At 39.1% G+C, this 27,964-nt stretch overlaps 1 protein-coding gene across 4 annotated transcripts in view; it reads right to left on the reverse strand.

Annotated features, from left to right (window-relative positions):
• The window catches only part of TRPM7 (transient receptor potential cation channel subfamily M member 7), a 122,080-nt gene that overhangs the window by 81,636 nt on the left and 12,480 nt on the right, over positions 1-27,964 (reverse strand). For all 4 annotated transcript variants that reach the window (XR_005198217.1, XM_017517885.1, XM_017517886.2 and 1 more), the window contains exons 2-4: positions 14,008-14,087; positions 8,968-9,006; positions 342-540 (exon numbers count right to left, since the gene is read on the reverse strand). Coding sequence is in view for 3 of the 4 variants with exons in the window: in XM_017517885.1 (XP_017373374.1) it covers positions 342-540; positions 8,968-9,006; positions 14,008-14,087 (318 nt within the window). In the remaining variant the exon portion in view is untranslated. The remainder of the gene's footprint in view (positions 1-341; positions 541-8,967; positions 9,007-14,007; positions 14,088-27,964) is intronic.

The following is a 27,964-nucleotide window of genomic DNA, read 5'->3' on the forward strand; positions in this document are numbered from 1 at the left end:
GTTGCGGTGAGCCGAGATCGCGCCATTGCACTCCAGCCTGGGTAACAAGAGCGAAACTCCGTCTCAAAAAAAAAGAAAGATAGCTTAACTATACTGATTCCAGAAAAAGCAGACCTTGTCAAGAAAAATGACAAGAAACAAAGTACATTTTATAATGATGAAACGTTCAATCCACCAGAAAGATACAATTCTATATTTGTATGTACCTTTGTACTTTAAGATATGCAAAGAAATGATGGAGACCAACTTTCTGTCAATGTCGCCACACAAATTGTGATAATGTTTATTATGTAAATAACAAGACAAATGAAGTAAAAAAGAAAATCAAATATGTGACATACCTTAGCTCTGTAAGAATGAGAACCCCCTTGAAAATTTATGACTCCATAAGCATCCGTTGGGCTCTGTTCTGTATGCTTTTCCACAGACCATTCTTCTACTGCCTGATTAAAATAGTCACCCAATTTCACATCTGAGTATTTCATGGCAAGGCTTGCAGTAAAACAAGCATGTTGCTTGACCAAGCGACCACAAAAACACCTAAAAGAAAAAGGTCAGATGATTAAAAGGCCTTTCAAAAAATTACAGTTAATGAAAAAACAGAATTAAAATGAATAAACCAACAGATAGCATAAAAATAAACGTTTTCATTTTCGGATATCCATATATTAATGCCTTCAATGTAGCACTGAAATAGTGTAAGTAATTAGTCTAAGACGAAGTCATCATCCAAATTTAACCTGGGGCATCTATAAAACATGGTATAGGCACATAACAGAAATAGTATTTACACTGGGTGTAGTGGCTTATGCGGTAATCCCGGCACTGTGGGAGGCCGAGACTGGAGGACCTCAAGGCCAAAAGTTCAAGACCATCCTGAGAAACATAGCAAGACCCTGACTTGACAAATTTTTTTTTTTTTAATTAGCCAAATGGGACTACATCTGCAGTCCCAGATACTCAGCAGACTAAGGTGAGAGGCTTGCTTGAGCCCAGCAAGGGTGCAGTGAGCCTTGGTCATACCACTGTACTCTATCCTGGACAAAAGAGCAAACAGGACTGCAACTCAATAAAAAAAAGAAAAGAAAAAGAAAAAGAAATAGTGTTCAAAGTGTTCAATAAAAAAGAGAAATGAATGAACCACTAATGATACTACAGTATGGATAAACCTCAAAATCATCATGCTGAGTGAAAGAACCTAGATGCCAAAGATTATACATTTATATAATTTCATGTATACAAAATTCAAGAAAACATGAACTAATCTATATAGTGACAAACGGTGATCAACGGTGTCTGAGGCTTGGGTACAAAGAGGAATGGCGGAATGGCATTCTACCCAGCAGTACATACTGGACTATAACACAGAAAGTAGGAACCTAATGGAGCTGGGCAGTCTCATTGATTTGATAAAATCTTAAAATCAGATCAGAGTTTGAGGAAGCCAAGGCAGCTAGAGTTTGTGAGGTAGAAAACAAAACAAGGAGGGGGCTACAAAAAGAAAGTTCCAAATATCTGCAGAAGATCTCCTTAAGCATGTGTAAGAATGACTACTTGGCCAGGCTCGGTGGCTCATGCCTGTACTCCCAGCACTTTGAGAGGCCGAGATGGGCAGATCACCTGAGGTTGGGCATTTGAGACCAGCCTGGCCACATGGTGAAACCCTGTCTCTACTAAAAATACAAAAACTTAGCTGGGCATGGTGGTGCATGCCTGTAATCCCATCTACTTGGGGGGCTGAGACAGGAGAATCACTTGAACCTAGGAGAGGTTGTAGTGAACAGAGATCGGGCCACTGCACTCCAGCTGGGCGACAGAGTGAGACTCCATCTCAAAAAAAAGAATAACTACTTAAGGCAAAGTTAAGAGCTAGTAGACAGCAATACCCAAAACAATTTCTGAAGCTTATAAAGGGCAGGGAACAGTTTATGTTCCCATCAGCCTGAGTAGAGTTCTCATAAAACACAAGGTTTTGGGCATAATAGTTCAAGAAAAAAAAACCCAAAAACACAAGGTTTATGATAGAGCCCTCGAAAAAGTATCATTGAATTAGAAGGACTAAATTAGACCTAGACAGCCCATGCCCTGACAAAGTGTAAGAGCAAGACCTGAAAGGTTCAAACTGATCCAAAGTAATCTAATTGCATGCTACAGTAAGTCCAAAACTCCCCAGTGGAATGTAACAAATCCAGGCACCCCAAAACATAAAATTCACTGTTTTCAGCATCCATCAAAAAAATTCCCAGGCATTGGCCGGGCGTGGTGGCTCACACATGTAATCCTAGTACTTTGGGAAACGGAGAGCAGTGGATGGCTTGAGCACAGGAGTTCAGACCAGCTTGGGCAACATGGCGAACCACATCTCTAGAAAACATATAAAGTCAGTCTCCTGCCTCAGCCCTCCAAGTCAGTGATGCACGCCTGTAGTCCAAGCTACTTGGGAGGCTGAGGTAGGGGATTGCTTGAGCCCAGGAGGCAGAGGTTGCAGTGAGCTGAGATGGTGCTACTGTACTCCAGCCTGGGTGACAGAGACAGACCGTTTCAAAAAAGTAAATAAATAAAAATTTTAAAGAACACTTAGGCATGCAAAGAAGCAGAAAACTGTAAATAAAAATCACTAAATGACAACTAGAAAGAGATGATGGAATTATCAGAAAATGATACAAAAACAAGTATTATAAATGAGTTCCAACTATTAAAACCATGCTTGTTGGGCATGATGGCTCACGCGTATAATCCTAGACTCTAGGATTATAGAGTGGGAGGCTGAGGCAGGTGGATTGCTTAAGCCCAAAAATTTGATATTGGCAACACAGTAAGACTCTGTCTTTAAAAAAAAAAAAAAAAAATTAAAGAAAAAAAGACCATGCTCAGGAAGGCAGGAAAAAAATATGAGCATGACAAAGGAAGAATTGGGGAAGACATTTAAAAACTTTTTTTTTTTCAAAGAATCAACTAAAACATCTAGAGGTAAACAATATATTTTTTAAAAATTAGCTGGGTTCTACGGCCATACCACCCTGAACTCGCCTGAAAAAAATAAAAAAGAAAAAAGATTAGCTGGGTGTAGTGGTGCACGCCTGAAGTCCTAACTACTCTGGAGGCTGAGGCGGGAAGATTACTTGAGACCAGGAGTTCGGTGAGCTATGTATGATTGTGCCACTGCACTCCAGCCTGGGCGACAGTCACTAAAATAAAATCATACACACACACACATATACAGACAGAACATAAAAATCTGTAGTATATTAAGTTTAAATCAACAAAGATCTGCAAGCAATAATAACCTAAACTTCTAGGTTGAGCGTGGCTGCTCACGCTTGTAATCCCAGAACTTTGGGTGGCCAAGGTGGGACAAGAGCTTGAGCCTAGGAGTTCGTGATAGCCTGGGCAACATAGAAAGACCACAAATTAAAACTTTGTTTAAAAAAATTATTTTTGAAAAAAAAAGAAAAAAGAAAAAGAAATCAGCTAAAACTAGGTTTTTGGTACATGAAAAAAAAAGAAAAAATAAAAGAAAAAAATTTAAAAACTATTAAAAAAAAAAACCCCTAAACTACCTAAAAAAAACTAAAAATAAGAGAAAATTAAACTCAAAGTAAGCAGAAGAAAAGATATGATAAAGAGAACACAATGTGCTGGGTGCAGTGGCTTATGCCTATAATCTCAGCACTTCAGGAGGCTGAGGCAGGTAGATCGCTTGTCTCAGGAGTCTGAGACCAGCTTAGCCAACATGGTGAAACCCCATCTCTACTAAAGATACAAAAATCAGCCAAGTGTGGTGACAGGTGCCTGCAATCCCAGCTACTGAGGAGACTGACGCATGAAAATCACTTAAACCTGTGAGGCGGAGGTTGCAGTGAGCCCAGACTGTGCCACTGCACTGCAGCCTGGGTGACACAGCGAGATTTTCCTCAAAAAAAAAAAAATAAATATAAATAAATAAATAAATAAAAGGAGAGAGAACACAAACAAAAAAGAAAAACAGTGGGAAAAATCAAGAAAACAAAAAGCTTGTCGTTGAAAAGATCAATAAAGTTGATTAAAACTAAAGTCAGAATAATGAGAAAAACTGAATAGGAAAATAAATTAACATTTCCGTTTGGACAATACAGCAAGACCCTGTCTCAAAAGAAAAAAAATCATTAATAGACCTTCCCACAATGAAAATTCAAAGCCAGATGCCTTCACTTGTGAATTTCAACAAACATTTAGGAGGAAGTATCAATTCTACACACATTCTTCAAAAAAAATCAGAAGTGGATACATTTCCCAATTCATTTCATAAGGTGAGACTCAACCTGGTTTGAAAAAAAAAAAAACAGAAACAAAATAAAATCAGCCTATAATTCCAGCTACTTAGAAGGCTGAGATGGGAAGACTGCTTGAGGCCAGGAGTTCTAGATCAGCTTGGGCAACAAAGGAGACTCCCATCTCAAAAAAAAGGAAAAAAGAAAAAAGAAAAAGCATTAGCATTACAGGAAAAGGCTAGGCTGGGCACAGTGGCTCATGCCTGTAAACCTAGCACTTTGAGAGGCCAAGGTGGAAGGACCACCTGAGCTCAGGAGTCAAGATCAGCCTTGCAACATGGCAAAACCCCTTCTCTACAAAAAACTACAAACAATTAGCCAGGCATCAGGGCATGCAAAAGTGGTCACAGATATTTGGGAAGCTGAGTTGGAAAGATCATCTGAGCCTGAGAGGTCAAATCTGCTGTGGCTGTGCTACTGAACTCCAGTCTGGGCCACAGAGTAAGACCCCGTTTCCCCACTCCCTGCAAAAAGAAAAAAGAAACAGAGATGGTGGCTCACGCCTGCAATCCCAGCTCTTAAGGAGGCAGAAATGGGAGCACAGCTTGAGGCCAGAAGTTCAAGACCTGCCTTGGCAATACAGTGAGACCCCATTCTCCACAAAAAGGAAAATGAGAAAAGCACTGGACAAAACTGAACATCTATTCATTATAAACATTTCAGCAAACCAGGAAAGGAGGAAATTTCCTCAACACAGATAACATAATGCTTATTAAATCTTATGAAGAGTACCACTGCATGCTAAGCCTGTGATTCATTCCAGCTAATCACGGAACCAAGGTGTGGTCTTGGAGACTCCTGACACAAATGTGTACAAAATATATGAGATAACTGTTTCAAGCATTGAACAAGAAGAAACATGGGGCTGTAATCCTTGAAATGAAGAAAATACGTGAGGTAAGCCCCCATGTTTGCACCAGCTTGGGGGCAATTTCTCAGTCATAGAGATGATACCTAGGCAAAAATGGTAGTCACTGAGCCAAGCAAGGAAGTAGAGAACAGAATTCTAGGCAGCTGAAACAGTTGGAGTTTGTAGAATATCAGAGAAAAGGGAACTATACAGGTAAGAAGGAAAAAAAATCTCACATGGAGATTCACCATGGGTCTTTGGCCATGGTCTAAGGTGTATCTGTGAGAGATTCCATGATGCCTAGCAGCAATCACTTGCTGTGTGTGGATCTGAGAACTGGGTCATAAAGGTCTGGAAGACACAGCAGTTTTATTTCAGCATGCAAAGACGTCACTGAGCCTCTGGAAAACTCAGTTGAGACCAGAAAAAAGCTATACCTTAAGAGGAAGGTCTATATCCTAGGACTAAGTTCAAAACAGAAGTAGAATTACCCTAAAAGAAGAAAATCAAACCCAAATGGACAAAATAATCTATCAATAATTAATTTAATCAACTGTCAGAAAGAAACCAAATAGTCCTTACAGAATATTTACTCCAGAACCCCTAGGTCATCTGCAACATATAATAAAAAATTAACTATATACATTAAAAAAGATGAAGGAAAAAAGCAGTCACTAGAAACAGACCCTAAATGATGCACATGTTAGAATCAGTAAACAAGACTTTAATGCAGGTGTTGTAAATATGCTGAAGGACATATAGGAATAGACAGTCGTAATGAGAGTGCACATGAGGCATCTCAGCAGTGAAATGGAAACTGTAACCAATAATCAAATAGCAATCCTAGCACTGAAAAATGTTTGAAATGAAAGTTCACTGGATGGACAAAACAGCATCCTGCAGAAATAAAGAGTGAAAGACGTAAGAGTGAGTGAACCTGAAGACAGATCAATAGAAATTATTCAATACACCAGATAAAGAAAAAAAGTTAATTAAAAATAAAACCTTCCCAGCCAGGCGAAGTGGCTTACCCCTGTAATCCCAGCACTTTGGGAAGCTGAGTCAATCGAATCACAAGGTCAGAAGTTCGAGATCAGCCTGATCAACATGGTGAAACCCCATCTCTACTAATAATACAAAATAGTGGCAGGTTCCTGAAATCCCAGCTACTTGGGTGGCTGAGGGAGGAGAACTGCTTAAACCTGGGAGGTGGAGTTGCAGTAAACTGAGATTGCACCACTGCACTCCATCCTGGCCAACAGAGCAAGACTCCATCTCAAAAAAAAAAAAAAAAAAAAAAACCAACCTTCCAAATTAGGTTAAAAATCTGAATGTGCAAATATTTATGCAAAATATTAAGCAGAATAAGTACAAAGAGAATCACTCAGGCATATTACAGACATGCTGTTGAAAACAAAAGGTATAGAAAAAAAAATCTTTAAAGTAGCTAGAGATAAAAAAAGACCCATTCCACACAGGGAGACTACAGTAATGACAACTGCCTTCTCGTCAGACACAAAAGCTACAAGATAAAATAATGACATCTTTAAAGTGCTGCAATGGACTGGGTGCAGTGGCTCATGTCTGTAATCCAGCACTTTGGGAGGCCAAGGCAGGCAGGTCAGGAGGTCAGGAATTCAAGATCAGCCTGCCAGCATGGTGAAACCCCATCTCTACTAAAAATACAAAAATTGGCTGGGCATGGTAGTGTGTGCTGGAAAGCAATGAGGCAGAAGATCTGCTGGAAAGGCTGAGCAGAAGAATCGCTTGAGCCCGGAAAGCAGAGGTTGCAAAAAGTGGAGATTACACCACTACACTCCAGCCTGGGGTAATAGGACAAGACTCCATCTCAAAAAAAAAAAAAGAAAAAAGAAAAAAACTACTGCCATGAAAAAACTCAATCCAGAAGTCTATATCCACTGATAACACACTACAAATATGAAAACTGAAGAAACATATTTTTAGTTAGACCAAACTGAGAAAATTCTTATTCAGTATAACTGTACTACATGAAATGCTAAATAAAGGGAACTCTTTGGCCTCCTGAAACAAGTGACACCAGATGGAACCTCACCATCTGTAAGAAGAAATAATAGGACTGGAGTTGTGTAAGTATAGAGGCAAATATGAAAGACTGTCAGGTCTTTAAGTTGATTTTTTTTTTTTTTTTTTTTTTGGAGACAGGGTCTTGCTCTGTTGCCCAGTCAGGAGTGCTGTGGTGTGATCAGGGCTTATTGCAGTCTCAAGTTCCTGAAAATGCCAAGATATTTTGTGAGTGTGTGTTTGTGTGTGTGAGATCAGGGCTTATTGCATTGCAGTCTCAAGTTCCTGAGCATGCCAAGATTGTGTGTGTGTGTGTGTGTGTTTGTGTGTGTGTGTGTAACACGAAGATCAGGGCTTATTGTGGTCTCAAGTTCCTGAGCAATGGCAAGATAGTGCGTGTGTGTGTCTGTGTGTGTGTGTGTTTTCTCACTATGTTACCTGGGCTTGTCTCAAACTCGTAGGCTCAAACAATCCTCCTGCCTCAACTTCCCCAAGTGCTGGGATTACAGGTGTGAGCCATCAGGTTTTTTGCTTGTTTTGGTTTTATGAACTTCCTTGAAAAATTCCTCAATATATCTAAAATGAACTCATTCTATGTACTTTTATTCCTAGTATACCACCCAGAGACCTTCTCTTCTTCCTCTTTTACTTTCTTATCAGACCCTAATACATATTGCAATTTACTCAGTTGGCTAAGTAGGAAATGTTGTTACCATGCTCAAATCTTCCCTTCTCTTCACATCCACCAAATCCTATTGCATTTATCTCATTAATCCCTTCAAACATGCCTACTTCTCTTCATTGTCAAAAACATCTTACTTCAGGTTCTCATCTTTTTGCCAGAATCACTCCAAAACCTTAGCAACTGGTCTATTTTCTTCTAATTCAATCTAAAAATGTAAACTGCTCTTACAAAAAATAAAATCGGCCGGGGGCAGTGGCTCCTGATTATAATCCTAACACTTTGGGAGGCGGAAGCAGGTGGATCACCTGAGGTCAGGAGTTCAAGACCAGCCTGGCCAACATGGCGAAACCCCATCTCTACTAAAAATACATAAACTAGCTGGGCATGGTGGCAAGCACCTGTAATCCCAGCTACTCAGGAGGCTGAAGCAGGAGAATCATTTCAAGCCAGGAGGTGGAGTTTGCAGTGAGCCAACACTGCACCACTGCACTTCAGCATGGGTGACGGAGGAGGACTCCATCTCAAAAATAAAAAAAACATCTAGCATGTTATTAATTGCCTATATAACATCCTTTTAACATGAAAATCATAAGTATGTGCAAGTATACAAAAAGCCTTGTAGAGTAACTGAAATTCTATTAACAATAAAAAATTAGGAAGAGGAGGAGGAGAAAAAAAAAACAATAAAAAATTAATAAATGAGACAAAAAGCTCAAATGATCTGGTTCTTATTTTTCCAGGCTCAAATCTCTCAAATCCCCATCTGAACATCTAACATTCTGCAGTTTCCTAAAAGAACCATGATTTCTTTCACTATCAGACCTTCCCGCACACTGCTCTCACTGCCTAAAATTCCTGTCCTTCAACTTTTGCCCAATGGACACAACTTTACAACTCTTCTTAGGTAGCTTCACCTGAGTTTCAAACAGTTTTGTCTGACCCTTCACCTTCCAAGTCTAGGTAAAGTACCCATCAAATATAATAGCATGTGAATTTCATGCCATTGTATTCTAACTCATATTTCTAATAGATTACATTTATTTTTCAAAATTTGTGCAGGGTAGTTAGGTCAAACTTACCTGACAAGTTGCTGACAAATTTGACATCCTGGAAGGCATCTATTGAACACAAAACGGTAAATAAGTTATTTCAGGGGAAAAAGTTCTGATTTTAAACTAAAGCATATAAAGTGCATAAAATACAAAGAAAAATTATATACTTAGTTTAAATTTTCAGTACATATCAGATGATTATACCTTCGCTTATAATTCAAATAACTCTATTTTAACTGATATTTCAATATTTTAAATATAATTAGTTGTGACATAAAATCCAGAAACTATAAAACACTGCCTGATTTAACTGCATAGAAATACAACATTTATATGTGGCGAAAATCTGCCAGTAATAAAGTCTAAGGACAAACAACAAAAAAATAGCTTCCTCAAATCAATTTTTTTTTTTTAAGACACAGTTTCTCTCTTGTCTTCCAGGCTGGGGCGCGATGGTATGATCTAGGTTCACTGCAACCTCCACCTCCCAGGTTAGAGCAATTCCTCTGTCTCAGCCTCCTGAGCAGCTGGGATTACAGGCACCTGCCACCACACCTGGCTAATTTTTGTATTTTTAGTAGACAGGGTTTCGCCATGTTGGCCAGGCTAGTCTCCTGACCTCAAGTGATTGGCTCGCTTTGGCCTCCCAAAGCTCTGGGATTACACTGAGTTGCTGCACCCAGCTAATTTTGTATTTTTAGTGGAGACAGGTTTTTGCCATGTTGGTCATGTTGGTCTTGAACTCCTGATCTCAGGTGATCTGCCCACCTCGGCCTCTCAAAGTGCTGGGATTACAGGCATCCAGCAAATCAATTTTTAAGATCCAAAATTATAAAGGAAAACTAAACGAACCGACAGTTCATAATGAAAACATACACAAGAAGATTATTTGATTACAAAAGACTTTTAAAGCATATTTTAAGACCTTATCTTGGCTGGGTGCGGTGGTCCATACCTATAATCCCAACACTCTGGGAGGCGCAGATGAATTGCTTGAGTCCAGGTAAGACCAGCCTGGGCAACATGGTGAAACTCCATGTCTACAAAACCACAAAAAATTAGCTAGGGGTAGTAGTGCAGGCCTATAGTCCTAGCTACTAGAGAGGCTGAGGTGGAAGAATTGCTTGAACACAGGAGGTCAAGGCTAAAGTGAGCCATGATCATGGCCCACTGCACTGCAGCCTGGGTGACATAGTGAAAACCTGTCTCCAAAAAAAAAAAAAAANAAAAAAAAAAAAAAAGAAAGATACTATCTTGGCGAGAATACAGAGAGAGGTAGTCTCGTATCAGTGGGTGACAGTATGTATTTATATAATCACTATGGAAGGCCAATTGGCAATATTCATCAAAATAAAAAACGTTAACTCTCACACACTAATTCCAATTCTAAAAGTACAGGCTAAAACATATTTGTAGTATACGTATAAAATGCAAACTGTATAAGGTTACCGACTGCAGCATTTTTTTTCTAACGGCCAAAAGAAAAAGTGAAAATAGCTAAAGTGTTCATCAATAAGGGATTACTAAAACAAATTATAATTCAGACATAATTAGGATGAAACAATTAACAAACTAGGGATCGCCAAGATAAGTTACAGACGCAATGGGCTACACTATATATTTTAAAGAGGGAGGGGGATAAACATCTGCTTGGACATGCAAAGATTGTATCTAACTTTCTGGAAGGCATTCCAAGGAATGGATAGCATCAGATTTTTATTAGCAAGGGGAACTAACTGACAGCTAAAGCACAGTGGTAGAAAGGAAACTTTTACTTATAGTATTTTAAGTTCTGAACCAAGTGTGAATTACCTATTCACATAAAAATAAGAATTCAACTAGTGCGGAAAGAAGTGACCAGCTCACTGTGTTTATAAATTATGTCTCATATGAATGGTTAAAGGTGGGGATACTTAAAAACAACTTGGAATTTCTTTAACAACTTGAGTGCTTTTATTATTTCCATTGCAAAGTAGAATTAATAAACCCATAGGAAATAGACTCCTTAATGATAACACAATCTATTTTTTTAATAAAGCAAAACAATTTCTATGGGAGAAAATCGGTGTTTTATTTTAGAACTGGCACACTGAACTAAGGAGGCTTAAATACTAATCCTATCTTTATGAACAGCCATGTGACTTGGGAAATGTCATTTATCCTCTCTGGCTGAGAAATGTGATATGACGTAGTAATAAAACATGTCTTTAATAAGTACTAAGAAATCAGAATAAATCATAGAACCTAATAATTGGAAGAGATGTTAAGGTTATCTATTTTAATGATCCAAAAAGAACTGATCAAAAATGTTTATAGAATTTATTTTAAAACTTGAGAGATATTTTAAAAACATAAAATATTTTTTCAATAGTAAGTAAATACAAATTTAAAATATATACTATTATAATTACTGTCAATTAAAAATAAATAAATAAATGTATGCCAGGCACGGCCCAACACTTTGGGAGGCTGAAGCAGGCAGATCACCTGAGGTCAGGAGTTCGAGACCAGCCTGACCAACGTGGTGAAACCTTGTCTCTACTAAAAATACAAAAAACTAACCAGGCGTGGTGGCACATGCCTGCAGTCCCAGCTACTCGGGTAGGTGAGGCAGGAGAATCACTTTAACCCAGAAGGCAGACTTTGCCTGACTCAATCTCCCAAAATGCTGGAATCACAGGTATGAGCCACCATGCCCAGCCTAAAAAAAAAAAATACATATATACTATTTTCTACTTATCACATTTTATTGACGGTGATGGAAGATGTTACTCTAGTCGTTACTCAGCAAAGCAGACAATCTCATTCACAACTGGGTGATCATTTATATTGATTTAATACTTTTGAAAAGATTTTGGCATTGCATAACCTAAAGGGGGAAAATCTTAAGTAAAAAAAGGTTGTATCCACAAAGATCTTCATTGTGGCCTCATTTTAATTTAAAATGGCTAAAAATGGAAAACTATTCAATTGCTCAGTAGTAGAACAGGTATATAAATTGTGGTATACACAGTAACAGAATATTAACTGCCAGTGCTTTTCTTTGAGACAAAGTTTCGTTCTTGTTGCCCAGGCTGGAGTGCAGTGGCGCAATCTTGGCTCACTGCAACCTCCGCTTTCCAATTTCACACGATTCTCCTGCCTCAGTCCCCCAAGTAGCTGGGATTAGAGGCACCCACCACCATACCTGCTAATTTTTGTATTTTTAGTAGAGACGGGGTTTCACCATGTTGGCGAGGCTGGTTTCGAACTCCTGACCCAGTGATCCACCCACCTCAGCCTCCCAAAGTGCTGGGATTACAGGCATGAGCCACTGTGCCTGGCCTATTAACTATCATTCTTATAAAATATCTGTGGTACAAAAAAACATTTTGCATACAGACTGAATGCAGCTATATTTTAAAACAAAAACAAATACAATGAGGAAAAATTAAAAATAAAGCCACCAGATGTTATTGACAGTCTTAATGTATTGAAACTCTAAGTACTGAGCCAACTTTCTGTTTCTCAAAAGTTTTTAAAATGTATCATGCACATTACACTTACAATGGAAATGTGTTTGTTGCAAGAGATCCATTCAAAACGAATTTTTTACTTTTTTTCTTTTTGTTTTCTTCTCTTTTTTTTTTTTAAATAGAGACAGGGTTTCACCATGTTGCCCAGGGTGGTCTTGAACTCCTGAGCTCAGGTAATCCACCCGCCTCTGCCTCCCAAAGTGCTGGGATTACAGGCGTGAGCCACCACACCCGGCTTCAAAATGAATTTTTTAAATGTTAAAGAGAAATTTAAAATTAAATTACACAAATTTACATTTATGTAATATAACAAAAGGTTTTAGAAATTCTGTTCAACAAATATTTACTAAGTACCCACTAAAAACAAGAATAGTGACATACTCTATAATGTAAAGAGATTTCAGTTAATTAAAATTGTCTATTAGCTATGTTTTTCTAAGTGTTATACATCTAATAGAAATAAAAGCAGCAGAGAAGGTAAGTGGATAGAGAACAAAGTATAATTGAAGATGGAAAATAAAAGAAGATTCAAAAATCTTGCAAATACTTTTGTCAATTGATTTTCATGTTTTCTAAGTGCCCATGAAGAGGTCTATAGGTTAGGAAATAACTATATCTTAGATTTCCTTGTTTAAGCTTTTTTCTATCTTTAGGCCTTAGAAAAAAGAAAAATTTGTCAGGCGCAGTGGCTCACACCTGTAATCCCAGCACTTCTGGAGGCCAAGGCGGGTGGATCGCCTGAGGTCAGGAGTTCGAGACCAGTCTGGCCATCGGGGTGAAACCCTGTCTCTACTAAAAATTCAGCAACTCGCCAGGCGTAGTGGTACACACTTGTAATCCCAGCTATTCGGGAGGCTGAAGCAGGGGAATCACTTGAATGCAGGAAATGGAGTAGCCTGGGTGACAGAGTAAGACTCTGTTTCAAAAAAAAAGGTAAAAAGAATAATTTTAGCAAAAACGTTTCTTATTTCATGAGCTCAACTTTTTCTTTGGTTACTAACTTAATGTCCTTTACTCATTTTTTTTCTATTATCAAAGCTGTTTTAAAAGACCAAAGACACAGACACCCATAGTCTCTGATAATAGATTTTTCAGTAAATAATAATCTGCATCCGTATATTGGCAAACAAAAAGAATGACTATTAGGTTCATATTGTTTTCTTCAACATGAACCACAGTGTTGGATACTCAGTAGATGCCAATAGGTAAACAAATGTAAATTCCCAATATCAGTGAATCCGTTAAGCAAAAAAAAGATCTTAATACTCTAACCTCTGTAAAACACTACACTATGATCTGAGGGAGTTTAGAGATGGAGGAACACTTCAAAGAAGAGATTGTATGCTGTAAATGGCAATAAGGACTCCAAAATACTGAATTTCAATGCTGTTTCCTCCCCCCATCCCTCCCAAATTAAATAATTAACAGTAACTATAAGAAGTAACTAACTACAAATAATTTATTTAGTGTTTTTTTTTTCCAATAAAGAAATAACAATATAATTTACACTAAAATTTCTAGAAGAACCCAGAAGTAACAAAGGTGTGCTTACCTGTGAGGGTCCTTGGAACTTGGTATAATATATACACATTCCCTCTTGGTCAAAGTGCTTTCTATCCAGGATTTCTGGGACTAAAACAAAATATTTTAAAGCACTGTTTACAAGTTAACCCACTAAATAAGAAGGAAACAATTTCACAATAAATACATAAACACTTATATACTACATAATTTTTAATTTACTATTTACTACATTTCATTTACTATTTATTATAGTCTTACTGAGGATGGTATCCCAAAACATCAGAATAATTCCACTTAAATCTCAAGTGACTTAGATTATTAAATTAATAGTACTATGTAGATACTATTGCTTCAAATAGTCAAAGAGGAGGAAAGCCAAGTTTGAGATTCCCACTGTGAACCAAAAACCTTAAGAGGGGCTGGTACTGTTCTGGGATATGAGCCATTTAAAAGACAACTGGCAGGGCACAGTAGCTCACACCTGTCATCTCAACATTCTGGGAACCAAGGTGAGGGGACTATTTTAGCCATAGATGTCAAGACTAGCCTGGACAACATGGTAAAACTCCATCTTCACCAAAAGTTAAAAAATTAGCCAGGTGTGGTATTGTGCTCCTGTAGTCCCAGATACTTGGAAGTCTGAGGCAGGAGGAAGCCGTAAGCCCAGGAAGCTGAGTGTGCAGTGAGCCATGATCAGGCCACCACACTCCAGCCTGAGTGAAAGAGTGACAGACCCTGTCTCAAAAAAACAAAACAAAAAAATTTGAAAAAAAGACAATTAAAAGTGATAAATTTATAAAAAATAAACCCCAGCTACATTCCATTTCTAAGATAAATACTTAAAGCATAAGGGCATGGAATCATTAATGATACAGAAATAAAAAGACATAAAGCAAATTCTAATTAGAAGACAGTATCAGAAAAATGGATGCTACACAGCAACAGGGAGAGAGAAGGTTATTACAAATGTTAAATCCACCAGATTGCTATGATAATCCTGAATATGATTAACCAGATGAAATAGTTTCAAAATACATAAAGGAAAAAATTAATAGCATTAGACAAATCTGGGCTCATAGATGATTAACACATTTCCCTCAATTACTAAGAGGTCAATCAAACAAAAACTAATAGCAGAAGCCCAGCATGGTGGCTCATGCCTGTAATCCCAGCACTCTATAAGGCAGAAGGATTGCGTAAGTCCATAAGTTCAAGACCAGTTGGATAACACAGCGAGACTCCATCTCTACAAAACAATTAAAAAGTCAGCCAGGTGCGGTGGTACATATCTGTAGTCCTGGCTACTCAGGGGGCTGAAGTGAGAGGATCACTTGAGCCTGGGAGGTCAAGGCTGCAGTGAGCCAAGACCACACCACTGCAAGCCAAGCCCTTGTCTTAAAAATAAATAACTCATTAGCAGAAATATTTAGAAGATTTTAACAATATATTAACAAGCTTCACTTAATAAATATATAATGTTCCTCTATATTAAAAACAGAAAATCCATTCATTCTTCTCAAGTACACATGGGACATTTATAAAAATTGATCATGGACCAGGCGTGGTGGCTCACACCTGCAATACGAACAATTTGGGCACTGAGGTGAGTGTATCACCAGAGGTCAGGAGTTCAAGACCAGCCTGACCAACATGGTGAAACCCTGTCTTTACTAAACATACAAAATTAGTCAGGTATGGTGGTGGACACCTGTAATCCCAGCTACTCAGGAGGCTGAGTCAGGGGAACTGCTTGAACCCGGTGGAGGTTGCAGTGAGCCGAGATCACGCCACTGCACTCCAACCTGGGCAACAAGAGTGAAATTTTGCCTCCAAAAAAAAAAAAAAATTGATCACATGCTTGACCATAAGATTCAGCAAATTTCAGACACTGTGTATCTTTCAGATCATACTCACTGATCACAATGCAATTAACATAATATAAATAAAATTTTTAAACCACCAATATTCAATACTTTATATAACGTGAGGAGTAAAAAAACCCAAAAATTCATAATTAGAAATTTTTAATTCTAGGCTTGGCCCAGTGGCTCATGCCTGTAATCCTAGCACTTTGGGAGGCCAAGCCGAATGGATCACGAGGTCAAGAGATTGAGATCGGCCGGGTGTGGTGGCTCACACCTGTAATCCAAGAACTTTGGAGGCCAAGGCTAGTGGATCACCTGAGGTCAGGAGTTCAAGACCAGCCTGACCAACATGGTGAAACCTCGTGGAAAGAAAAGAAAAGAAAAGAAAGAAAAGAAAAAAGAAAAGGAAAGGAAAGGAAAGGAAAGGAAAGGAAAGGAAAGGAAAGGAAAGGAAAGGAAAGGAAAGAGGGAATGAGAGAGAGAGAGCGAGAGAGCGAGGGAGAGAGATTGAGATCAGCCTGACCAACATGGTGAAACCCTGTCTCTACTAAAAATACAAAAATTAGCAGGGCTCGGTGGCACATGCCTGTAGTCCCAGCTACTCAGGAGGCTGAGGCAGGAGAATCCCTTGAACCCAGGAGATGGAGGTTGCAGTGAGCTGAGATCATGCCACTGCACTCCAGCCTGGTGACAGAGCAAGACTCTGTCTTAAAAAAAAAAAAAAAAAAATTAAATTCTTAGAAGTGAATAATAATAAAACTTCTATGCATTTGAAAACCTCTACAATGCAGTCCAACAGTACATGTATAGAAAAATGCATAGGCTTAAGTGATTACATTTGAAAATAAAGGCTAGGTCAGGCGGGGTGGCTCACACCTGTAATCCCAGCACTTTGGGAGGCTGAGGTGGGCAGATCACTTGAGGTCAGGAGTTAAAAAAAAAAGCCTGACCAACATGGTGAAACCCCATCACTACTAAAACACAAAAATTATCAGGGTATGGTGGCGGGTGCCTGTAATCCCAGCTACTTGGGAGGCTGAGACAGGAGAATCACTTGAACCTGGAAGGCAGAGGTTGCACTGAGCCCAGTTGTGCCACTGCACTCCAGCCTGGGCAACAGAGCAAGACTCCCTCTCAAAAAATAATTTTGAAAAAAGGCTTAAAATTATTGAGCTAACTGTCGAACTTTACAAATATATTGAAAGAATCAAGTCAAAGGAAAGATAAACTTGAAGAAAAAAATCTGTAAACAGATTTTAATAAAATAGCAAGACAAGCAAAAGTTGAAAGTTGGTTCCTACGTTAACAAAATCGGTAAACCTTTATTAAGACTCAACAATAAGCCAGGCAGATCACCTGAGTCCAAGAGTTCAGACCAGCCTGGGCAACCTGGAAAAACCCCAACTCTACAAAAAACTAGGCAGGTGTGGTGGCAGCCTCTACTCAGGAGGCTGATATTGGAGGATCATCTGAACCCAGGGACTTTGAGGTTGCAGTGAACTGTGATCATGCCACTGTACTCCAGCTTGGGTGACAGAGTGAGAAAAGAAGGAAGAAGGGAGAAAGAAGAAGAAGAAAAGGAAAAGGAAGAGGAAGAAGTAGAAGAGGAAGAGGAAGCAGCAGCAGCAGCACCAGTAGTGGCGGTGGCAGCAGTGACAGCACAAGTAATAGAGTGAAAAGATACAAGACAATTTAAAGATAAAACAGAAAATAATCAGCTGTTCTTCCTGTGGAGTAGCCATTCTTTTGTTTATTTACTTTCCTAATAAACTTGCTTTCACTTTACTATATGGATTTGCCTCAAATTCTGTCTTGGACAAGATCCAAGAACCCTCCCCTGGGGTATAGATTGGGACCCTTTCCTGTAATATCTTTCTGGTGAACCACAAAGGAATGATACTGAGAACCCCAACCCAAGGGAAATAGACTGCAGCACCAACTGGCTGACTTTGGGGGTGGCTAATGGCAGTTAGGGGGAATACACAGCTCTCTGCACCTCTGAATCCGAGAAACATGCTCCTGGCCCCCAGCCTGTGCCTGATTACTAGGCCTTAGAAACTCAATGCTTTCCTTGCTCTGTTCCTCCAAGGGCTCTATCTTGAAGCCAGTAATCTAATTAAGAAACTGGCAAATGAAAGACCTTACAACTGATGGATCACCTATCTATCTATTCATGTGTTGTGTGTGTGTGTGACATGAAAGAGCTTTAATTCATTAAAAATAAGTGCTTCTGGCTGGGCACAGTGGTTCACACCTGTAATCCTAAGCACTTTGGGAGGCCAAGGTAGGTGGATCACTTAAGGTCAGGAGTTTGAGACCAGCCTGGCCAACGTGGTGAAACCCCATCTCTACTAAAAATACAAAAACTTAGCTGGGTGTGGTGGCTCACATCTGTAGTTCCAGCTATTAGAGAGGCTGAGGCAGAAGAATTGCTTGAACCTGGGAGGCACAGGTAGCAGTGAACTGAGATTCTGCCACTGCACTCCAGCCTGGGCAACAGAGGGAAACTCTGTCACCCACTAAAAAATAAAAATAAAATTGAATAAATGTGTCTATAAGGTTTTATTAAGAATTGGGTTTCGGCCAGGTGCAGTGGCTCAAACCTGTAATACCAGCACTTTGGGAGGCCGAGGCGGGTGGATCACGAGGTCAGGAGATCGAGACCATCCTGGTCAACATGGTGAAACCCCGTCTCTACTAAAAATACAAAACATTAGCTGGGCATGGTGGCGTGTGCCTGTAATCCCAGCTACTGAGGAGGTTGAGGCAGGAGAATTGCCTGAACCCAGGAGGCGGAGGTTGCGGTGAGCCAAGATCGTGCCATTGCCCTCCAGCCTGGGTAACAAGAGTGAAACTCCGTCTCAAAAAAAAAAAAAAGAATTGGGTTTCACACATCAATAGTGGACAAACCCTACAGTGAAATTTGGCTTATTTTATATAAAAATAATAGAGAATTTTTCTGTTTAAAAAAAATCATACAGGAAGCATTGTCAAATATGAAATGGTGTTTGGCTTTCTTTGGCTGCATTTGTATAACTATGTTATTGCTATGTGTTTCAAAATTATGAAAAGCTCCTATAACTCTGATATGATTTAATGTACCTTATCAGTAATAATTATAATTACCATGTTAAATTATTATGTGCCACAAAGGTAACCAAAATTCTTTGTCAATTGTGTCTTTGACTATGGCTGTCCTAATACTTTTTGTCATAAACCTACAACTGTTGTCATGTTTTGATCCTCTTCAAAAGGTAGTTTACAATCAGCTATAAGACTTTCACAGGTGCTCTTAAATACAGGTTTCTGATAACTCTGGAGATTGTAACATTAGGAGAGGATAATCTTTCAGGACTCTCACAGAGACCTGGCATGTTCATGTGTATCAAACAGAACAGGAGTTAACTTCATGGACTGAACTAATGGAAGACTGATGTAATCTTTTTTTTACTTTTTTGCTTAAAATGTTGTTGATCCTTTATTTTGTTTTTCAGATTCAAGGAAATTTATGAGCTACTGACAGCTATTAACAATTGAGTAAAGTATACTCCTATGAACAAAATTTGGACCATATTTGTTTCTCTTTATTTAATGTCTCCAAAATTTGGAGACTACTTGTGAGTATTCATAACTTATGGCAATAGATTGGGCTTTTGTTGTTGTTGTTTTGATATAGTTTTGCTCTGTTGCCCAGGCTGGAGTACAGTGGCACAATCTCAACTCACTCCTACCTCCACCTGACTCCTAGGTTCAAGCACTTCTCCTCCCTCAGCCTCCCAAGTAGCTGGGGTTACAGGTGCCCGCCACAACACCCAGCTAATTTTTGTACTTTTAGTAGAGATGGGGTTTCAATATGTTGGCCAGGCTGGTCTCAAACTCCTGACCTCAAATGATCTGCCCACCTCGGCCTCCCAAAGTGCTGGGATTACAAGCATGAGCCACCATGCCTGCCCTACAAAAGATATTTGTGTAAGCGCAGCAAGAATCTGTCTGTTTTCTTTTGCAACAGGACATGAATGGAGAAACTGGTTATTTTACCAAGGCTTTCACTGAAATGGTATGCTTTCCTTTAAGGAATCAAACTTGACTTGCAGAGCCAATTAAAAGCCACTTGGGAAAACTGGCCTCATACCTTCTCTACACAGTCCCTGTACAGGGTTCCTGATCTGTAGTAAGTAAAGAATGTCACTTTCTGACAGGCCAGGGGCCCTAAGTTATCTTGGGACCTCAAGAGAAGAGAAATTTACCCAATACATATAGGTATTTGAGGGTACAAACCCACAGCTGAGGCCAGACACAATGGCTCACGGCTGGGTGCAGTGGCTTATGCCTGTAACCTCAGCACACTGGGAGGCCGAGGTGGGTGGATCACCTGAGATCAGGAGTTCAAGATCAGCTGGCCAACATGGTAAAACCTCATCTCTACTAAAAGTACAAAAAATTAGCTGGGTGTGGTAGCTCATACCTGTAATCCCAGCACTTTGGGAGTCCAAGGTGGGTAAATCACAAGGTCAGGAATTCAAGACCAGCCTGGCCCATGTGGTGAAACCCCATCTCTACTAAAAAATACAAAAATTAGCAAGGCATGGTGGCACCCGCCTGCAGTCCCAGCTATTCGGGAGGCTGAGACAGGAGAATCGCTGGAACCTGGGAGGCAGCGATTGCAGTGAGCTGAGATCACGCACTGTACGCCAGCCTGTGCGACAGAGCAAGACTCCATCTCAATAAAATAAAATACAAATACAAAACATTAGGCCTGGTGGTGAGTGTCTGTAATCCCAACTACGCGGGAGGCTGAGGCACAGACTTAGCTGAGTGTGGTGGCTCGCATCTGTAGTTCAGCAGTTGTAGTTCAGAGGCTGCAGCAGTGAGCCGAGGTCATGCCAGTGCACTCCAGCCTGAGCAACAGAGTAAAAGGAAAAGAAAAGAAAAAAACCCATGCTGGGCTCAGCTTTAAGTCTTATTTGAGATTCCTTATGGAACAGAGTTCCATCAAAGCCATTTTAAACAGGCTATGTGAAAAATAATTATTCTTGTTGTACTTTATACAAATAATCTGGCCAAGTATAACAAAGCAAATGGGTCATACTGTAATTTGTCCTTAGTAAAAATGGGACACTGGAGACAGAAAAAAATTATGGTTCTAAACTATAGTACACCTGTCACTAGATTCTAGTCTCATCAGTTGTTTTTTTGTTTTTTTTGTTCCCCCCCTGCAATTTAGGCTGACCTTGTTTACTCCTGAACTAGTGATCTCTGACTGAAGCACAGAAAAAAAGGGGGGATGGCTAATGTAAAAATCTGGATCAATATTCTAATTCTGGGCAAATAATGGAATCAGTGATTGTATATCAGCTTGGTTTCAATACTTGCCAATTCATGGAAGGCCTTCTAATTTAGCTTACTTGGGATAGTTTTACTTATTTTGCTTTATTGTTATGGAATATATTGCTGTTGTACTCTTTGTATAGGAATGCAGGATAAGCTTACTCAATTTTTCTTAAACACTTATTAATCTTTCAGATATCATCTTTTGTCAGAACTCAGAGTTATGGATCCTCAGCATACTGATGTGTTCTGAATGAGTCCCTCTCTACCACGGATACAAGAGACCCTAAGAGTTACGCAGGAATATCATCACCCTATTCAACAGGAAGTGACAAAAGGTGGATCTTCATCTCTCTACAACCCTTAGGATGAACGATTCTCTTACCAAAGGGAGGGAGGAAATGTCAGAGGTGTTTAAATCACACTGACTCTGTCTTGAATAGGGGCTGAGTAAAATAAGGCTGAGACCTGCTGGGCTGCATTTCCAGATCAGATCAGGCATTCTAAGTCACAGGATGAGATAAGAGTTCAACATAAGATACAGGCCATAAAACAGCAGGTTTTACTGCAACCTGCTGATAAAACAGGTTGCAGTAAAAAAGCTAGCCAAAACCCACCAAAACCAAGATGGTGAGAGAGTAGACCTCTGGTCATCCTCACTGCTCATTATATGCTAATTATAATGCACCAGCATGCTAAAAGACACTCTAACCAACACCTTGACAGTTTACAGATGCCATGGCAACGTCCAGAAGGGGGAAGACCCTCAGTTCTGCGAAGTGCCACCCCTTTCCCAGAAAACTCATGAATATTCCACTCCTTGCTTAGCATATAATCAAGAAATAACCATACAAGTGGGCAACCAGCAGCCCTCAGGACTGCTCTACCTATGGACTAGCCATTCTTTTGTTTATTCTCCTAATAAACCTGCTTTCACTTTACTAAAGAAAGAAAAGCAAGAAAATAACAATAAGAGGATACCATCAACAACTCTGTGTCAAAACATTTCAAAACATGTTAAGTAGGCCAGGCGCAGGGGCTCTTGCTTGTAATCTCAGGACTTTGGGAAGCCAATGGGGGCAGATTGCTGGAGCTCAGGAATTCAAGACCAGCCTGGGTAACTTGGCACAACCCTGTCTCTACAAAAAATTGGCCGAGTGTGGTGGCATGCACCAGTAGTAGCAGCTACTTGGGGGGAGCTAAGGCAAGAGGTTCATTTGAACCCAGAAGGTTGAGGCTACAGTAAGCCAAGATCAAGCCTGGTGACAAAGTGAGACCCTGTATCAAAAAAAGAAAAAATATATCCTTGTTAAGTAGACAAGCCTTAGAAAGTATAACAGTTCAGGAGAAATTTTTATTTTCAAATATTCAGAAAAAAGTATTTTACACACATATAAATACACATATAGAGAATAGAAAGTTAGGTACTAGAAAAACTTGGCTGGTGAAGGTTTACAAGTTTTTATACTGTCCTTTCAGTAAATCTGAAATTGTTTCAAATTTAAAATATTTTTTTAAAATAATTTTTTATACCTCCACTTAAACTTCTGCCTGGATCTCCAAACTCTGTATATTGATATTGTTGAGTGACAGAAAAGAGAACCACAGCATATGAGGCATTATGTACTGATTAGACAGTATGTACTGAGCTTAAGAGGAAGAACAAAACTCTTGGCCTTCATCCTCCTATCTAATAAACATACATATATACACATATACTGCATACCAATATTGGATTGAGGTCAACAAAAGACCACATATATGATGGCTCCATAAGATTATCATGAAGCTGAAAAATTCCTATCACCTATGATCAACACAGCCATTGTAGCACAACACAAACTCACATTTGTGGTGATACTGGTATAAACAAGCCTACTGTGCTACTAGTCATTAAAAGTACAGCACATACAATTATGTAGAGTATATAATATTTGATAATGGTAATCAATAATTATGTTACTGGCTTATGTATTTACTAGACTATACTTTAGATTTTTTTTTTTTTTTTTTTAAATAGGGTCTGTTGCTCAGGCTGGAGTGCAGTGGTGCAATTATAGCTTACTACGGCCTCGAACCCCTAGGCTCAAGCTATCCTCCCACCTCAGCCTCCCAAGTAGCTGAGATTAATAGCATAAGCCACTATGGTCTTTATTGTTATTTTAGAGTATATTCTATTTTAAGTAAACAGTCTCAGGCAGGTCCTTCAGGAGGTATTCCAGAAGGAGGCACTGTTATTACAGAAAATGATAGTTCCATGTGTCATTTAGTGCTCCTGAAGATCTTCCAATGGGGATAAGATGTGGAGGTGAAAGACAGTGATATTGATGATCCTGACCCTGTACAGGCGCTAAGCTAACATGTGTGTATCCTGGGTTTGAACAAAAGATTTTAAAAGTAAGAAAAATAAATATTTAAAATAGAAAAAAATGTATAGAATAAAACTATAAACAGGCCGTGCGTGGTAGCTCATGCCTGTAATCCAAGCACTTTGGAGACCAAGGCGGGTGGATCACTTGAGGTTGGGAGTTCAAGACCAGCCTCACCAACATGGTGAAACCTCGTCTNAAAAAATTAAAAAAAAAAAAGAATATAAACAAAATATTTTGTGCAATTGCATAATGGGATTATCTTTTAAGCTAAGTCTTATTACAAAACAGTTAAAAAGTTTTTTAAAAATTAAAAAGTTTGTAAAGTTAAAAAAAAAAAAGTTATGGTAAGCTAAGTTTAATTTACTACTAATAAAAATATTTTTGTGGCCAGCGCAGTGGCTCATGCCTATAATACCAGTACTTTGGAAGGCCAAGGTAAGTGGATCATTTCAGGTCAGGAGTTCAAGACAAGCCTGGTCACCATGGTGAAACTCCACCTCTCCTAAAAATACAAAAGAATTAGCCAGGTGTGCTGGCGAGTACCTATAGTCCCACCTACTGAGGAGGCTGAGGCAAGAGAATCCCTTGAACCCAGGAGATGCAGGTTGCAGTGAGCTGAGATCATGCCACTGCACTCCAGCCTGGGGGACAGAGCAAGACTCTGGCTCAAAAAAAAAAAAAAAAAAAAGAAAAAAGAAAAAAAGTGTACAGAGTTTATAGTTTATAATAGCATAAAGTAATGTCCTAGGCTTTCACATTCATTCACCACCGACTCATTCAGAACAACTTTCAGTCCTGCAAGTTCCTTTCACGGTCAGTGCTTTATACAGGCATATTGTTTTAAATCTTTCATACTGTATTTTTACAGTATCTTTTCTGCTTGGCATTATTTAGATACGCAAATACTTACCACTGTATTACAGTTACTCATGGTACTCAGTATAGTAACATGTTGTACAGGTCTGTAGTCTTACCTAAGAACAATAGGCTCTACCATATGGCATAGGTTTATACTATACACAAAGGTTTGTGTAAGTACAACCTATGATATTAGCACAACCAAACTGCCTAATGATGTATTTCTCAGAATGAATCCCTGCCATTGAGCAATGAATGACTGTACACAGGCGATCAGGACAAAACAAAAAGAGTCTATATTCAAAAATAAAATCCCTAGGAGAAGAAAAATTTTAGACAAAATTATGATGGGTGAAGTTCTTCATGTTCTTCTCTGTAGACCTGCAGACACCCTAATGATAAACTTTTGTTTACTCCAACTCTCTAATTCTGATTCCAAAATTCTATCTTTCCTTATCGCCATACAAAATTTCCATTCCCTCCTTTAATTAATTAATTTATTTAGCGCTGAGCCCAGCCCACTTCCTCCTTTAAATAGGCTCACTTAGGTAGGAGCAAATTATGCCAAGATTTTCCAGCCATAAAAATCACAGGTTGCTCTCTGAAACTTAGGGTCCTTTATCAGCAAAATTCCCTAAAACTCTAAAAGACGCTAAACCTCATTTAGTATAGTCCCTCCCTCACATTCTTACTCTAACAAAAACCTGGTTATCACCTGAGGAGCCTACCTCCCTTACAGTCCTCTCAAGAAAAGAAGTAGGCTGGGCCTGGTAGCTCACACCTATAATCCTAGCACTTTGGGAGGCTGAGGTGGGCAGATCACTTGAGGTCAGGAGTTCGAAACCTGCGGAGCCAACAAGGTGAAACCCCATCTCTACTAAAAATACAAAAAACAAATTAGCCGGGCATGATGGCAGGCGCCTGTAATCTCAGCTACTCGGGAGGCTGAGGCAGAAGAATCGCTTGAACCTAGGAGGCAGAGGCTGCAGTGAGGTACAATCATGCCACTGTACTCCAGCCTGGGTGACAAATCACACTCTGTTCCAAAAAAAAGAACAGGAGGGGCAGGGAAGGGAGGGGAGAGGAGAGAAGTCTCTCAGGCTTTACTACCAGAAGTCATATTTGCATTTGTTTCTAGCGTATACGGCAAATTCAATTGTGATTCAATCCAATTCCCTACCTACTCTATGACTGCCAATGCATTGCTAATATGACTAGAGAAAACACAACAAATGCCCTCTCATTTCACTAATTTAAAGCCCCAATCTTAAACCTCAAACACCCCCCACTTGATGACCAACAATCACATTCTATTTTCCTGAACCATTTTCTCAACCTCCTATTTCACACCATTTCCTTCTCTCCCCAAACTTCTAACCCTCCTCTGCCATTTTTACTCTTAACTGATAACCTTGCATGCCCAGACCCTATAACCCTCCCTTATAAATTAAGGACACTCCACCAATTTCACCCTTTTCTTTTTTTATTGGCTCATTCCTATCAGCATGCAACATGTTATCCTATCAGTATGCAACATGTTACTATTCTCCCCATCTTTAAAAATAAAACACAACAAATCTTTCACTCTAGTCTGGGCAACAGAGAGCCAGATCCTGGCTCAAAAAAAAAAAAGAAAGGTTTACTTCTCTAATTCTAGAAAAATCAACTAGTTTGTAAAAAAAAGCAGATTAGTAATTTTACTTACTGCTATTAATATTCTTACTGCTTTTATTTATAATTTATTAACATTATCATTTATTAATAAAATTCAGACACATGTAGTACAAAGTGAGACACAGATTTGTTTGGAATTTCTCCCTCTGAGTTATTCAAAAACAACTAGCAGTGACCACAGTTTAGTCTCATGCAATTATCACATTATGCTAATGAAGTCCACCAAAATCAGATACTACAACTAAATATTTAACATGTCCAAATAATCCACTCAAATAGTAAAAATACATGTGAATTGAGCTCTCAGATTGCTCTATGATCAATTATATATAGTTTTTACTTAAATCATTTTCCATTTATGAGCATATCTAAAACCTATGATATAAATGGAAGATATGCAAAAAGTAAATAGAGCATGAGCAAATTTATTTATTTTTATTTATTTTTGAGATAAGTCTCGCCCTGTCGCCCAGGCTGGAGTGCAATGGTGCGATTTCGGCTCACTGCAACTTCCACCTCCCAGGTTCAAGTGATTCTCCTGCCTCAGCCTCCAAGTAGCTGGGATTACAGGCCCCCACCACCAACTAATTTTTGTATTTTTAGTAGAGACGGGTTTTCACAATGTTAGCCAGGCTGGTCTCAAACTCCTGACCTCAAGTGATCCACCCGCCTCGGCCTCCCAAAGTACTGGGATTACAGGTGTGAGCCACCACCATGCCCAGCCACATTGTGGTTTTGACTTGGATTTCCCTAATCATTAGTGATGTTAAGCATTTTCTCACGTTTGTTGGCCATTTGTATTATCTTCTTTTGAGAACCGTCCATTCATGTCCTTAGTCCACTTTTTGGTGGCATTGTTTTTTTCTTGCTAGTTTGAGTTCGTCGTAGATTCTGGATATTAGTCCTTTGTCAGCTGTATAGATTGTGAAGATTTTCTCCTACTCTGTGGGTTGTCTGTTTACTCTGCTGACTGTTTCTTTTGCTGTGCGAAAAAGCTCTTTAGTTGGCCAGGTGTAGTGGCTCATGCCTGTAATCCAAGCACTTTGGAGGCCAAGGCGGGCGGATCTCCTGAGGTCGGGAGTTCAAGACCAGCCTGACCAACATGGTGAAACCCCGTCTTAAAAAAAAAAAAAAAAAAAGCTCTTTAGTTTTATTAAGTCCCAGCTATTTATCTGTTTTTCTTACATTTGCTTTTGGGTTCTTGGTCATGAAATCCTTGCCTAAGCCAATGTCTAGAATGGTTTTTCCAATGTTATTGTCTAGAATGTCTACAGTTTCAGGTCTTAGATTTAAGTCCTTGATCCATCTTGATTTTTGTATAAGATGTGAGATGAGAATCCAATTTCATTCTCCTACATATGGCTTGCCAATTATCCCAGAACCATTTGTTGAACAGCATGTCCTTTCCCCACTTTATGTTGCTTGCTTTGTGGAAGATCAGTTGGCTGTTAGTATTTAAGGTTTCTTTCTGGGGTTTCTATTCTGCTCCATTGGTCTATGTGCACATTTTATACCAGTACCATGCTATTTTGGTGACTATTGTCTTACAATAGAGTTAGAAATCAGGTCGTGTGATGCCTCCAGATACGTTATTTTTCTTTAGTTGTGCTTTGGCTATGTGGGCTCTTTTTTGGTTCCATATGAATTTTTGAATTTTTTTCTCATTCTGTGAAGAATGACTGAGGTATTTTGATGGGAATTGCATTGAATTTGTACTGCTTTTGGCAATATAGCAATTTTCATAATATTGATTCTACCCATCCATGAGCATGGGATGTTTCCATTTGTTTGTTTTACCTATGAGTTCTTTCAGCAATGTTTGGTAGTTTTCCTTGTAGAAGTCTTTCACCCTTGGTTAGGGATATTCCTAAATTGTTTTTTTTATTTT

Source organism: Cebus imitator, unplaced genomic scaffold (assembly GCF_001604975.1).
Source record: "Cebus imitator isolate Cc_AM_T3 unplaced genomic scaffold, Cebus_imitator-1.0 Scaffold651, whole genome shotgun sequence".
Lineage (NCBI taxonomy): Eukaryota > Metazoa > Chordata > Mammalia > Primates > Cebidae > Cebus > Cebus imitator.